The following is a 16,725-nucleotide window of genomic DNA, read 5'->3' as shown; positions in this document are numbered from 1 at the left end:
TAAATGTTTTTTCTGATTTTGAAAAAGGGTACCTTTAGAAGAAACAGGCTCAGCTAGAGTTCATACAATGTGAAGTTGCAGCCCAATGTGCAGCATTTTAAATATACTGAGGTTTGTTTATGGACACAATAGGATTTCCAGTCAGAAATGTATTACAGTAATCTTTATAGTGAGTGTATGAACTTTTCTGTTTCAGGAACAGACAGCATGTTTCATAACTCAGCAGTATTATTTTTCACTAAAGAAACGTTGCCACAGTAAATATGATACATTTTATAATACATTTTTATTTTTTTATAATATCATTAATTTTATTTAATGCTCTGCATTTCCTCTAGCTGCCGTTTAGTGGTAAGTAAATCTGTCAAAATATTTTTTTTACAGTGTATGGTCAAAATGCTCAATTCTTTTTTAATTGTTCTATAAGCAAGTAGTATAATTTACACACTGTAAACAGCTTTTTTTAGAATGATGCCTATATTTTGCTTATTGTTGTCTGAGTGGAAGTTAGTGAGGCTGAGGACAATGTTGAGTTTAGAATACCTTATAGAAATAGTTCAACACACAAAAAAGAAAATGTCATCGTAATCCACACCCTGTATGATTGACTATGTAGAACACAAAAGTAAAAATTTTGAAAGATGTACTGGAGTTTATGGGGATGGAGGGTTTATATTAAAAAAAAAAGTCTTCTAATTACTTTTCCAGCTCCGCCTCTGTGGATCTGATGGGTCGAGGCAGGGTCATCCTTAGTGTGGTGCAGCCCAGCCTTTCCAAAAAACCACAATCATAGCGGATGTTGAGACCGACGGTTAATGCTGCATTCCAGACAGATGAGAATTTAGATTTTTCCTACCTCCTTCTAGGAAATACCACTCAAAGTGGGACATTCGACCTCTGAACTGAATGGATACATTGATCAACCCCAATCTCAGCGAGATGCATCATTTGACGTCACTTCCAAGATATCCACAAGTCCTGCTTATGATTTGTTATTCTTTTTCTTATAATTGACACAAAAACACGACATGCTCTTGTTGTGTTGTGGCGACATCATATGGTCAACATGTGACGTGTGATTAACTGGAACACTGAGGTCTGAAGTGGGACACTTCAGGAATAGGGTCTTATCTAGCGAAACCATCAGTCATTAAGGCCCCGTCCACACGAAGCCAGAACTTTCCCTATCCGATCTTTTTTTTTTCCTCGTTTCAAGAAATATCTGCGTACACTCGAGAGCATGAAAACGGCTCAAAACGATGTAGTATACATGCCAGGCCAGTATGTGGCACTGTAATTCTGCCACAGAAATACACTAAAAACGGAGAAGAGTTGTGGCTAGAAGGGGTACGGCAACAGTCGGAGGTGAGGTAAAATCTCACAATAAAATAACAATAAATAAATTTGCTACTTACCAGATGTGTTTTATTAACGCATACACCTACCCCAACCCTAAACATACCCTTACAATAATGCAAATACAGTAATTAAACAACGCAGTATTGATGTGCGCATGCCCAGTGCCTGTAGTTGTATCTCCTCTAGTCTTCCCCGCGCAGGACGTGGTGTGATGACATCACCGTTTCACAAAATATACGGATTGGCCGTATACACGAAACCGCAATGGTGTCGTTTTCAGATTTATCCACTTTAGGACCCGGTTTCAAAAAATAGCGGTTTCAGTCTCCCAAAACACCGGATCCGTGTGGGCGAAACGCCAATACGATAAACAATTTATACGTATACAGTGATACGCGTCTCCGTGTGGACGGGCCCTTATATAGCGCTTTTCTAGACACTCAAAACATCAGTCATAATACTTTTTAACCTCAAATGTGCGACTTCGGTGTTCTGAAGTCATCTTCTATGTCATCAGGTTCGGAAAGGTCACGCACGGGACATAAGTGGAAGTACCGACCCAGTGTTAAAACGAACGTGCGAAGACTAAATCAACCGCTCTTTACAAAAATAAAGGTAAAACAACGATGTTGATCAATTTTAAAGTTGGAGGAGAACATGAGATGGATTTTTTTTTTTGGCACTGAGTCGGTACTTCCACCTAACATCACTCGTGAAATTTCCTACATGATGATGTCATACACCGTGAAGAATAACAACACCGAAGTCACGCATTTGAGGTTAAAATGTATATAATTTTTTTTTATTTTAGAAAATGACTGATGGCAGGCAGGGAGGTGCTGAAAATGGAGATGAGAAATACTGAAACCTTATTGAATAACACCATTATTCTACAACGGCCAATGGTGTTCAAGCGTGCGAAGTAAGGGTGGGCTCGCTTCCTATCTAAGGCGACGCTGAGTGACATGTCCTCAGAATCTTACTGCTTGAAGAGAAATAATAAAAGAAGCCTCTCTTGCCGTTGAGTCAGCGCTTACAAGTGGACGACACCCTTCTGCGCCGATCCCCTTCAGCACTCCGAGATCTTCGTAAATTATATCAAGCAAGTCAAGCAGCGCCTGTGCAGGTCCGATGACCTCCCTTCAAGCTCCTGGACTGGCATTGCTCTTGCTGCACTTCTCTGGACCACGCCCACAGACATGGGCAATGCTCAAACCTTCACGTAACAACCTTGGCTTCTCATGCTCTCCTCATGGTAGTAGAGCTGTGCGCCAGGCATGAGATAAGCGCAAGGGGTTCATATGCTGGCAGCCTGGTACAGGTCCCATGTGCCTCGCACTCTCTGAACATGCTCATGATGTAAACAGACCATCAGCTGCGTTCTGTCTTGCATAAGCACAAAGTGTTCCAGTCAAAATGCTTCAGACGCTCGCACGATATAGACAGCGCCCTGTCTCAGCGCTGCGTTCTGTCTTGTATAGATAGCAAATAGCTCCAGCTGCTTACTTGCATAAACAGCCTGCTGCCTGTCATGTACAAAGCAGCCGGGCTGGCAGGCCCAACCTCTACAAAATGATGGCGTATTACTGTATAAACATTGGCTAAGCCACTGTTTTCACTAAATGTCTGTAGTGCTATCTATACTAATAGCCACAAACCCCGGCGCTCCCACCACTCACTGATTTCCTATGATAAATGCACCGGCGTTGCTGCGGTTTTCATATCTTCTATCTTTCACTATCTTCTACACCGGCATTGTCACCGTTCATAGCCTTTTTATTATAAACCACCAAGTATGCTGCTTCCGTAAGCCGGCTTTAAAATCTATACGTCTGTAATAATATCACTTTTGGGCCCAAACAAGGGACGCCAATTATGTAGTGATTTTACCTTCGTCCATCCAAGGACATTAAGTAAGGTAGTGATTGGTACTCACGTCACCGCTGACGTTGTGATTTTTGGATCACACGTCACTTAAGGTGTGTTTATGAGTACATCAGATGACCACCTTCCCCCTCTCTTAGTTTGGGACACTAGTCAAGGTCTTTTACCTTGACTCTATGAGAAAACTCCAAACAGGAGGCTGTTCAATCATTTTAGATTGAATGTAAAGTGGGGAGAGTTGGTCAGCTGATTTATCTGAAAGATTGGTGAGATTTCTAACTTGTAGAGCCTTTTCTGTATTATCAGCACAAGTAAGACACAATTGTAATAAAATAGATTTTATTAACAAAAGAACTAAATGAATACAACGAATGATAAAGGAATAAAGTGCATAAGATACATCAAATACATGTGATTAAGTTGAGTGTGGCTATGGAAGAGTTGCGTTATCTTATGGAAAGATAAACTGTTGTTTCTCTGAAACTAAGGTGAAGAACCTTATTACCTCTAATGTAAATTAGAATCATATACTGATAATATACAACAATGCCAAGGTTTCTGGAAAGAGGTTTGGTTAAGTGAAATTTACGTTCCACTTGGTTGAGAAAGCAGTCCGATGGAGGTGACTCAACCTTCTTCACTGGTTGTGCTGGGTGACAATGCAGTGGGAAAGGAGCTGGAATCCGTTTCAACAGTCTTAAACACAAAGATCTGTGGGATGCTGATCTCTTGGAGCACCAAAGGGTCCTAAAATCTGGAACACGCAGATGAGGCCCTGAAGTAGGTGCAGAAGGTCCTTAATCTGGAACACGCAGACGAAAGAACCTCGAAGCGAAGGTTTGCTCTCCTTAGCTTAACCTTGTTGCAAATGTCTCTGTGTGTCTTCTGACTCTGTGGGTCAGACACTCAGGACTTGGTCAATCCGCTTTGGTCTCTCTGGCATGGAGACTCAGGACATGCTGTAGTCTCGCTGGACTAAAACTGAACGTAGCTGTTGTTAATGTCTCTTTCCTCACAGGCTGGAGGCTCAGAACGTGGTCGTATCTGTTGATGCCTCTCAAGCTGTAGATTCAGATCCTTGGATCTTTTGTTGTCTCTCTGGATGAACCAGAGGCTCAGAACTTGGTTGCTCTGTCACAGTCTCATCCTCGCAGGAGAAACTCAGAACATTACGGTGTATCTGCTATGTCTCTCTTGAAGCGAGACTCAGAACGTGGTGAACTGTTACTGTCTCATCCTTGCTGGGGAGACTCAGAACAAGGTGTGCCTGTTGAAAGGGTACCTTTATCCTTTTCCGAATAGGAGGAGATTGCAATTTGGCGCTTCTCCATTCCAGTGTTGTGATTGGCTGCTGGCATCAGAGGGGGCACACCGTGTGGCCCACCCTCCTTTCTCCTGTGGAACTCATTTGCATACTGTACACAGTTAGAAATCTTTAAAGTTTACCAATGCATTTCTCACTTTCCAAACCACCATCAGAATACCCTTGGCAATATTCTAAACAAACAGAAACCAAACATGATGGGAAAAGATTTAACTGTTCATTCATTTGTTCATTAACAGCTGATTCTGTTTAAGATGTTGGATTACATATAGCTGTCACTGAGAATACTTATTACTCTGAATAAGTAGGAAATAAATGTGTGTAGTTTACATCAGTCTTAAGGTTTCCAAACATGGTTACGAATGGATTGGGATTGATCATTGTGGTCTTTGTTTCACCCACTACAGCTAAGGTCCTGTGGAATTTTTATGGCAGTCATAGACCAGGACACTAGGATGTGGGTGAAGGGCAGAAACTGCATTTGGACAAATGAGATGTCTTGTCCTTCCTGGGCTTGGTACAAGAGCTGGGGCCTCATTTATAAAACTTTGCGTAGGATTTGCGTCAGAAGTGGCGTACGGATGAAACATAGGATGTGCGTACGCACAGAAATATTCGGATTTATAAAACCGTGCGCACGCACATCCTACACAGTTTTCACTTAATAAATCACAATCAATTCTAAATGTAGCGCAGCTTTTGCGGCTTCATGTCACGCCCATAGTTGCCCATAAATAGTCCGTGAAACGCCCACAAGTTAATATTCATAGATTGCAAAATCATGGCAAATACAGAGAGGAAATCAAAAAAACGTAACTTCACTCAATGTTAAGTAGAAATTATCGTTGGCGAGGTGGAAAAGAGGAGAAAAATATTTTTTGGAGGGCACAGTGTGGGCATTACTAATGCCAAAAAGGCACTTGAGGTTCAAAAGGTTGCAGACGCCGTAAATGCTGTAGCCTCACAACCTCGGACCATGGCCGAAATAAAAAAGAAATGGTCGGACATCAAAGTCGAGGCAAAAAAGCGTCTAGCGCTCCATCGCCAGAGTGTGTCTGCCACGGGTGGGGGAAAGGGGACACCGGAGCGGACCCCTCTTGATGAGAGACTGGCGGCAATTATTGGGGAATCCCTATTAATCCCTATCCCTATTATCTATGTGGAAATGGGAAATAGTTCAGTGCAAATGTAATTTCTTGCAGCTTTCTGAATGGTTGAGACATACGTCATATGTTATTTTATCGAAAATAAAACAAACTATAAGGCATTTGCATGAATACCATGATTCCGTAGCTGATGAAGAAATTTTTACTATGAAAACAACTTTCCCCAGTGGACAATTAATACATCTATCTATCTATTTATCTATATATCTCCCTAATTATCTATCTGTCTATCTAATTGCATCTATATCTGCTCCGCCAGACGGACACATTGACGAGAATATCAGTTTTGTACATTATTTCGTTCTGTTTACCATATTATTTATGAGGATGAATTGCATAACATGCCAATATTGTTGCAGAACATATTTCACTTTGTTGTTTTTTTTGCATTTCTGTTGTAATTTTCGTTTGATTTTGTTTGTTGTACACTGCAGATCGATCAAACGGGTGTTCGTGTAGGCTGTTAATTGTAATACTTGCTTTGTGAAGTCTTCATGTTATTTATGAGAGGCAGTATTGCCATTTCTTTTACACAACGGTCTACAGTTTCACACACTTTCACGTGTTTCTTCCATCTGCCGACGGTGTCGCCATTTCTCATTTCACCCGTTTTTGTGCGTACGCCTGGGTCAGAGCTTGCGTGAAGGACCGCACATTTTCCCGTCAAGTTTGCTTTTTATAAATACCAATTATTGCGTAGAGAGTGGCGTACGCCTTCTTTTGTGCGTACGCAACGTTTATAAATGAGGCCCCTGGTCTTTTTGGCCTCTAAGAGGTGTCTGGATGTTGTCATAGCATCTTATCTGATGGCGTAGGACAGTTTGTTTGTCTCAGTCTACCAAGATCCAATCAAAATGTAGCAAACCTTTGTCTACTGTTATGGACAGAGAGTGGCCCGGTTATAAACCGGGCCCTGGAATGTGCTGTCCACTTCATCATCCCTGATCGACTTGATCGAGGACCTGAAGTCGTTGGCGATGCACTGAAATGGAACAGCAGGAACAAAACACACACACCTCACCTCCTCCTTTGACCAATGGCATTGGAAATACAATTTAGCTCAATATTTTCTTACAGAGTTAAATGAGCTGAATGAGATGTCTGTTAGAATAATTTCTAAACAGGTTAGAAGCTTTCTAAGGTATCTATGTGTGGATGAAAATTACATTTCCTTAGATTCTCAAAAAGAGTATTAGTGGTGAAAGTAAATACTAAATGTTTGAGCAGATTTAGCAGGAAACCAAATCTTTGGTACCACGAATGACAAAATTGTATCTATCATTGCCTTAGCAGGATCAAAGCTCACAAGTAATAATTGCATTATTATACAGACTAATTAATGGGAGTAGTCAAGTTGTATGACATCCATTATCTTGGCTATGCTAGCTGGTGTGGCTCAAGAGGCTGTATGTTGACCAGTACTGGGGGTTGGGAATTTGATTGCTCTGCCTAAAGTCTGCAGCTTCCTCTGGAAGGCTGTGCTACAGGTCTAATCCACTATCTCTTATTTTTGGAGGTCTCCTATAAGGAAGTTTGAATGACAAGAATAGAAAACAAATTATCCAACCCTGGCTGTGATCTGCAATATTTTACTGTACGAGTGTCCAGTGAATTAGTTGATCAGAAATTTCATAGGAGGCTTTGACCCCCCTTTAATGACATCCAAAGGGATTGTCATGTGCATGCGAAATCATAACCTTGTGATTTATAGAATTTGACCAAAAAGTCTAAACTGAAACAAACTAAAATGGAAATGTATGAACCCTACTTAGGCTGAAGTTGAAGTCTAAAGGGTTACAGGGACTTGATGTCTGCTGAATCTGAAAGACCCTTCTACTTCACATTTAGTGAAGTTACGTTTTTTTAATTTCCTCTCTATGTTTGCCATGATTTCGTAATCGATGAATATTAACTTGTGGGCGTTTCACGGACTATTCATGGGCAACTATGGGCGTGACATGAAGCCGCAAAAGCTGCGCTACATTTAGAATTGATTGTGATTTATTAAGTGAAAACTGTGTAGGATGTGCGTGCGCACGGTTTTATAAATCCGAATATTTCTGTGCGTACGCACGTCCTATGTTTCATCCGTACGCCACTTCTGACGGAAATACTATGCAAAGTTTTATAAATGAGGCCCCAGGAGATGGTGCTGCAATTTCAATCTGAATGAAGCTTCGAGTAATGAACCATTTTCGACACAATTGTATCAGAAAGCAATAATGCTTCGAAACGCTTCATTTGGCCATCACTTCTTCTTCTTCTTCTTCTTTTGGGCTTATTGGCGGGTTCGCATTCTTAATAAGAGCATTACTATGAAGGAAAATTGATGCCTTAAAGAATCGCAAGGGCAGGGTAAGATTTGTGAAAGTGTACATAAGATTGCAAGCGTAAATTAAATTTGTATGCGCAAGATAAGTTTTGTAAAGGTGTAAATTGCCTTTCAAGTGTAAGAAAAAAATATTTGCAGCATTTTACTGTTATTATTCGTAAGTGTAATTCATGTATTGTGAAACTGCAGCTTCATGTTAACGCAAAATAAACATGATCTGTATTCTTCTGACTTCCATTTTTCCGTGCTAAGACTTTTGACATGTTTCTTTCGCCAAGATACGGCCAAAATCATTGCACGACTGTGAACATTGATTTGCAAGCGAAAACATCAGAGTCAGGAACTGCAAACCAGATTGACCGTGTAAAACCAAACTTTGTGTAAAAAATATAAACTGCTGCAAATGTCTAAATGACTTGTTGTGAACGTAGGGCAAAAAAGTTCCCAAAAGAAACCGATTTTGTACAGTTCCGTCTTTCTTTTAGCTGCGCTTAAAGTTTTGGCGTGATTCTCTCACTCGCTGAGTTTTGCCAGCTCGAGGAGGAAGGCGGGTCCACCTTCTTCTGTAGCCAATCAAATGAGCTGCTGGCTGACTCTAGATTTATCCTTATCTGATTGGTTCAATAAAGACCCCAGACGCCAGAACACATCTTAATCTTAATTTGGCTAAGAATCGTTCTCACTGCCGAAATTGTACTTTTAATGCACACATACATGTTAATAAATAAATAAATAAATAAATAAATAAATAAAGCACATTTGCTTAATAAGCTGTGCACCGTTCAAGGCTGACTATATGTGTTCATCCTGAATTTTGAGCTGGTGTGTCGTTATTGGATTGGTTTGGAATTGCATTGAAATGTTATATATTATATAATCTGTTTACACCACTGAGCTGATGTTAAACTTTACAATCAAAACATTTAATACCCATTCTTTAATACCCAATAATACCATTCTGATTAAGACTTTTTCAGACCACATTTCATTTCACTCAATTATATATTTTGAAATATTGTCCTGGTCGCACTGTATTGATTCTGATTACTATAGTGTGACTGATCAAGCTATTATATGTAGCTAGTATGAATAACAAAATGCTTTCTCTGTGTCCAGATTTGACAGTAGGCTAATACAAAACTGATACTTCAAATCAATATAAAAACACAACTTTGACAAAGAGTAGTCTTTCATAATATATATATATATATATATATATATATATATATATATATATATATATATATATATATATATATATATATATATATATATATATATATATATATATATATATATATATATATATATATATATATATATATATATATATATATATCCAAATCAAATGAAAACTAACTAATTATGTCTGAATTAAAACCCAGAAAACAGGGAACACACAGCCATGTTTATGTTTATATATAGGGATATACAGCCATCTAGAGGTTAAACGATTGTATTACAGATGACAAATGGTGCATAATTTAGAGATGCCCTTAAAATACATGTTAAAGGAAAAATAATAATTTAGTAATAACACTACTACTACTAATAATAAATAATAATAATAATTCTGGAATCGCCCCTGATCAGTAGACATTATGAAATTATGCATGCAGTAGTGCAGATACTATACTTTTAGCATCATCAAGATAAACTAATATCATGTCATGATGTTGATGATGATGATGATGATGATGATGATGATGATGATGATGATGATGATGATGATGATGATGATGATGATGATGATGATGATGATGATGATGATAAGGATACACTGAATATACATTTTCTTTCTAAACACACTAGCTCGGAATGCTGAGCCAAATGAAGATAAAGATGTGTTAATAAAGATGCACCTTGTACAGCTATTGCTTAATTGCTTGATGTATTTATTTATTTATTTATTAACATGTATGTGTGCATTAAAAGTAAAATTTCGGCAGTGAGAACGATTCTTAGCCAAATGAAGATTAAGATGTGTTCTGGCGTCTGGGGTCTTTATTGAACCAATCAGATAAGGATAAATCTAGAGTCAGCCAGCAGCTCATTTGATTGGCTACAGAAGAAGGTGGACCCGCCTTCCTCCTCGAGCTCGCAAAACTCAGCGAGTGAGAGAATCGCGCCAAAACTTTAAGCGCAGCTAAAAGAAAGACGGAACTGTACAAATCGGTTTCTTTTGGGAACTTTTTTGCCCTACGTTCACAACAAGTCATTTAGACATTTGCAGCAGTTTATATTTTTTACACAAAGTTTGGTTTTACACGGTCAATCTGGTTTGCAGTTCCTGACTGATGTTTTCGCTTGCAAATCAATGTTCACAGTCGTGCAATGATTTTGGCCGTATCTTGGCGAAAGAAACATGTCAAAAGTCTTAGCACGGAAAAATGGAAGTCAGAAGAATACAGATCATGTTTATTTTGCGTTAACATGAAGCTGCAGTTTCACAATACATGAATTACACTTACGAATAATAACAGTAAAATGCTGCAAATATTTTTTTCTTACACTTGAAAGGCAATTTACACCTTTACAAAACTCATCTTGCGCATGCAAATTTAATTTACGCTTGCAATCTTATGTACACTTTCACAAATCTTACCCTGCACTTGCGATTCTTCAAGGCATCAATTTACCTTCATACTTACCGCCATCTACTGTAGGAAATGAATCAGACATTATTTCCCTACTCCGAGAACATTCGGAACTCATGCTTTCAATGTTGCTGCGTGTTCAGCTCATAGACTGTAAAAAAATTCAGAAATAAAAAAAATAAAACAAGTTCAGCTCCTCCATCTACAGCACAAGGCCATCACATTCCAGAGAGGGATAATAAAAAAATTAAAAATACTATAAAAAAATATAACAAAAGATCTATATTCTATATATCAAATTTGTTCTATTTAAAAACTGTATTATTATTCTACCCCCTTCTACTGAGTTAAACAGATTCTTTAATGTTAATTGTTTATCACCTTCCCTCTGAAATTCTTCAATTATCTTACTTCTTTCCACTGAATATTTATTGCACTTAATAAGTACATGTTCCACTGTTTCTCTGATTCACACAATCCTATGATGCTTTCCTATTAAATGCATTGTTGAATTAAGTCCTGTATGTCCCTAGCCTGGTTAAAACCAGACCATTCTCAGTAAATCTAAATTTGCCGGAAGTTGTCTGGGTTTTCCCAGGCTACACGCCTCCAACACAACCGCACAAAACACAGAGAGAAGGAGACAGTGAATTGATGAACCATGACAATTTTGAGGCAACTCAATACAACTAAGCATTGATCAACTGAAACCTGGTCTAAAGTCTTTTTTGTTTTGTTTAAAGGGCGAGTGTTCTGCTTATTACACACACAGGGATGTGCAGCAGCACACAAACATTTGTAAATATAAAAAAAAAATTAAAGGATTAAAATATAAAAGATTATTATTGTGTACATAAATATATAAATATGTCTATATATTTCATATGCACAGAGAGCTTTGGTGGAATTCGGCTTGTCCAGGAGATGGTTTGCTTGCGGTTATCATAAACTAGCGCTAAGAGAATCTGCTCTACCTAAATGTATGGAGCTGCTACTGATGCTACACCTTACACAAGGTATTGTTAAAGACACTTCCAACATTTTAGTCTATTTGTTTGTACCTTCTTTCATGAAGGAGTCACGGATAACAGAAGACCTCTGCACTGTTGAATGGCTGCGGGACAACCAAAAGTCTTGGTTTAGTGGAAGAGCGGTGCTTTCTGAAACTGAAAGAGGAAAGGAAAAAGCCTTTCTTCAACTTTCATAGGCTGAAACGAATGATGACAGACAACTGGACAAAGAGCCTTAAGTGTTTCGCTTCCAAATTAAGGACTATATGGACATTTTTTCTTAATGGGTGTCTGGACAAAAGGAGTCTCTGAATTAATGTTTATGGAGATTTTATTTATTTTAGATTTAATTTGTACCTACTGTGCAATAATTTATGTTCAATTTAGTTCTTTGGTTTGACTTTGTAATTTGTTTTAGAGAAAAGCACATCTAGTATACGATGCCTTAGGGGAAAAGTACATATTATTAAAATTAAATAAATAATTTTTGGGTTTTGTTTTTGAGTTTGATTAATTTGAATTTGCTTGATTTCATTCATGCAATCCAGTGAATAACTGTGCAGTGTAATATGCCCTAAGAAAAAAAAAATATTAATTCTGGAATGCTCGAGCAAAAAAAAAATATGTTATGTCACATAAATAAATGGTCAAATACTAAATTTTAGTTCTCATTTTTAGTCTGTTAAGCTTTTGTGTTCAATTTATATTATGTTAACTTCTAACTTCTAAATATATAATTTTAATAATGTAATTGAATAATTTTAATCGTTTTAATAAAATACTTGACACGTGCTCCGCCCACTTCCAGCATCACTGTGGCGCTGTATGGTTTGGCGGCACTGCAGGCAGAGAGACTGTAGTGTACTGGCCCTTTAAGGTTTTGAAAGGCGGAAGCGCGGAGTGAGTCCCCAATGTGCAGCGCGTGAAGATGGCGGGTGTTCTGGAAAGGAGTTACATTGAGATCTGCGGATTTGAAAGAGACACTGTCTCACGATTCAGACAGATAACACTGAATCTCGGTAACTCCTTTGAATATTAAACTGTTTTATACAGGGCATTTTCAGTCATATGTGCTTAAAGAATGGGCAGAGCGATTAAATGATGACTTTAGTGCTCGCAGCTCGTGTGTGACGCGATGGCAGACTCATAACTGACGCTGTGGTCATTCTGTCCACATAACTATCATATAAATCCCCTAACGTTATATCTATTAAATATGTTTTATATGAAGCTAGGGTATTTTGCTGTCATTGTCCGAAATTATTATTTTTTGGTTATGGGCAAAAGTCACAACAATGTGTTGGTAGCAGATTATTTCTACAGAGCGACCAAACAAGCACTAACAGTTAGGATGTAATAATGTTATGTGTCAATAAATACACACGTGTATATATATATATATATATATATATATATATATATATATATATATATATATATATATATATATATATATATATATATATATATATAATGTGTGTGTGTGTGTGTGTATAAACACATTTTGAAGAGGATTTATGTCACTTTCGTTGGCATTTATACACTGAACATTAGTTAATATATGTTAACGTCACAGTCTTTTTAAGGTCATGAGAAATATAAATTCAGTGACTTCTGTTTTGTTGTGTCCAGCTGGTGTTGGGAGCACCTCTGGCGGTGTGAAGTATGCAGACAGTGCTGGTGGATTCTCTTATGAGGACAGTGGTAAACTCCTCTCAGTCACCAGCAACAGATTCATCCACTGGTGAGTAGGGATGGGTATCGTTCAAGGTTATTATAGTTTAGCATTTTTATATTATTTTGTATTTTATTATCGTTTTCAATTTTGCTAAAAAATTCTGTTTAGTTTGAGTTAGTTTTATCAATTGTGTGCTAGTTTTATTTAGTTTTTATTTTGGAAACACATTTTTATTTAGTTTTTATATATTTCGTTTCAGTTTTAGTAATTAGCAGAGTTACCAGCACTAAGTGTAAAGACCAAATCACGATGTTTAATTTCAGCAAAGTTTAATGTTTGCCCAGATTAGAGTTTACTCTTATGCAGACATCTTAATAATATATATAAAAAAAATGGAATACAGTTTTATTTAATGCCATGTCAGTATCTAAGGCTATATTCATTACAAAAATACAAATATCATATAAATTCAATAAAACCAAGCAAACAAACACAACAAGTCATATTATACAAGATTTTTTAAATCAACTTATGATACAAAAAAAATCCAAAACATTAATTATAACTTGATAAAAGAGCATTCTTGTTTTAACCCAGGACAGTCCAACAAAATATGTTTAACGGAGAGGGGAATCTTACAAAACATGCATAAAGTTGGGTCTTCACCTTTTAAGCAAAAAAGCTCGAGTCAAACTATGACCTATACGACAAACAATGGCCTGAGATTGAACAAAGAACCAAATAATTGCAACGAAAAAATATAAAAGTAAAAATTATAAATTCCAGACAAACTCATTCATATTACAGATGAAATTTTGTTAAACAATTAAAAGCTTATTTTAATTTCTTCATTAGTACAATGTAGGCTAGCAGTGTGACCACAGCTAAAGTCATCTGACTACAGCCAACAAACTGTTGTGAAGACAATGTGATTTAAATAATGAAGTGTATATGCTGTGTGTGTGTGTGTGTGTGTGTGTTATAGGGCTGTAATCAACCAAAGAAAATCTTGGTCGACTGAAGTCCTGAAATTTTCGACTAAAAATCGACTAAAAAAGTTAAATTAATTAGCTGCGCACTGTGCGCAGTACTTGGTAGCCTTGTTGTCTGCATAAATGAATTTTAAATAAACATAAAAAACTAGTAGGCTATTTGCAGTATATTAAATAGTTTTTGAGCTGATTATTTTGCACTGAAATGAGTCTGACACACGAGTCTGTCAGCTCTGACAGCGTTGCATCACGTGCACCTGCGCAATATCATAGCCTATGATTTCCCAAAATATAGTACTATTGTCAACTAAATATCATCACAAGAACTTTTGAGGAATATGCAACATAACTCTCAAACGAACAAATGTTTACATTTGCATTTTGCACCGTACTTCTAACTGGAATATGCAACCACTTTCCACTGCACTTTTACACTTTCTTTCGGATAGCTCTGTCCATTATTTATTGTACTAACTTAATCCACTGCTATATTCCTCATATTAGCCTAACATATTATTGTATACCTCTAACTGTAAAATTCTGTTCAAGTAATAACCGTCTGTATATTTATTCATAGTACATAGTCACCTGTAAATTCTGTTTATAGTAATAGCCATCTGTATATTATATTCATAGTACATATTCACCTGTAAATTCTATTTATAGTAATAGCCATCTGTATATTATATTCTAGTACATATTCACCTGTAAATTCTGTTTATAGTAATAGCCAACTGTATATTTATTCACTGTATATATTCATCTGTAAATTCAGTTCTACTTATAGTAATAACCATCTCTCTACTTATACATATTTATATATATTCAGAACATTTTTACGTCCTGCACTTACGCAACCATTGTATATCCTGCACTTGCTGCTATTGCACTTCTGGTTAGACCTAAACTGCATTTCGTTGCCTTGTACTTGTACTTGTGTAATGACAATAAAGTTGAATCTAATCTAATAATTTAGACAATTGTTTTTGTCATATGTATTATAATAACTGACAGACATAGGATCAGCTGAGCTCAGCTTCGCGGCTGAGACACGAATAGACTATTAACTTAAAGCTTTTACTCTTAAACACAAAAGGCACGTCCACTTTAATAAAAAATGAATATTTATTAAACTAGCCTTCTTCAATCTGTCTCTCTTCTCCAGTGGGTTGGGCTAATCCAAAAGTGAAAACAATGGGGGTGTTCTGAAGGCAGACTGATACCTGTGAAACAGGGGTGCTCTGAAAACACCCCCATTAGCAATTAGTGCTTTCCACCTGATTAAATGAACGCGGCGCGGCAAAACTGATTAAATGAACGCGGCAAAAACTAATTAAATGAACTCTGCAAAAAATCGACCAATCAAAATTTTGGTCGAGCCAGAACATATCGACCAATAATCGACTAATCGACTGGGAGATTACAGCCCTAGTGTGTTATTTCGTACTCTATGGGGAAATGTCTCCACACAAATAATAATATTAGTAGTAAATGATTTGTTAAAACAGCCTGTCAATATTATGCAAACATGAAATCTCAAACACACAGTAGGACTTACTACTATAAGTGCTGTTGCACCTGCGTCTCTCGTTGCATACGAAACGTCATTCTAAAAGCAGTGAGATAAAGTTAAAAGGAGTTCAACGTGCGTCTCATTATCTTGTGTCATTTCCCATTTCACTGCCACAAACACATTCTTTGTGAACAGCCATTTAGGACTAGCGATGTGTTCACTGCACGCGTCGCGTCACAGGACAGCGGGTAATCTCCTCAGCTCACTTCACACGCAGTAGCTCCATATACAGACACTCGCACAACCGCCACAGGTCAGATTTTTCGCCACAGTAAAGAGAGCTTATTGTCAGGCTATCACCAGACCAAGCTCCATTTAAGATTGAACATTGGTCTGGGGAGTCGGCTCTGTATTTTCTACTGCACAAGAGGCGTGATCAACTAGCATAAATTAAATGACTCTGTACGCAATTGGATAGTCCTTCAACTAATCAGACCACAAGAGGCGTGATAAACGAGCATAAATTAAATGACTCTGTACGCAATTGGATAGTCCTTCAACCAATCAGACCACAAGAGGCGTGATAAACGAGCATAAATTAAATGACTCTGTACGCAATTGGATAGTCCTTCAACCAATCAGACCACAAGAGGCGTGATAAACGAGCATAAATTAAATGACTCTGTACGCAATTGGATAGTCTTCAACCAATCAGACCACAAGAGGTGTGATCAACGGGCAACGACCCATAGAGACGGAGCGTATTTAGGCCACGCCCACATCGGGGCGGAAAACAATCCAACGCTCTCCATTGACTTTGCATTGCTTGAGGCTGCCTCATTGTCATTTCGGACTTATAACAAAAAACAG

General features: G+C 37.6%; 1 protein-coding gene across 1 annotated transcript in view; it reads left to right on the top strand.

Moving 5' to 3' along the window:
* The first annotated feature begins 12,580 nt into the window (after nucleotides 1-12,580).
* Nucleotides 12,581-16,725, top strand: part of nup160 (nucleoporin 160) — a 65,772-nt gene continuing 61,627 nt past the window's right edge. Inside the window, exons 1-2 of the mRNA XM_079809677.1 lie at nucleotides 12,581-12,691; nucleotides 13,305-13,416. Of these exons, the coding sequence (XP_079665803.1) occupies nucleotides 12,601-12,691; nucleotides 13,305-13,416 (203 nt within the window). The 5' untranslated portion in view covers nucleotides 12,581-12,600. The remainder of the gene's footprint in view (nucleotides 12,692-13,304; nucleotides 13,417-16,725) is intronic.

Source organism: Gobio gobio (genome assembly GCF_949357685.1).
Source record: "Gobio gobio genome assembly, chromosome: 25".
Lineage (NCBI taxonomy): Eukaryota > Metazoa > Chordata > Actinopteri > Cypriniformes > Gobionidae > Gobio > Gobio gobio.
The sequence above is the reverse complement of the archived record's forward strand: the minus strand, read 5'-3'. Positions and strand labels throughout refer to the sequence as shown.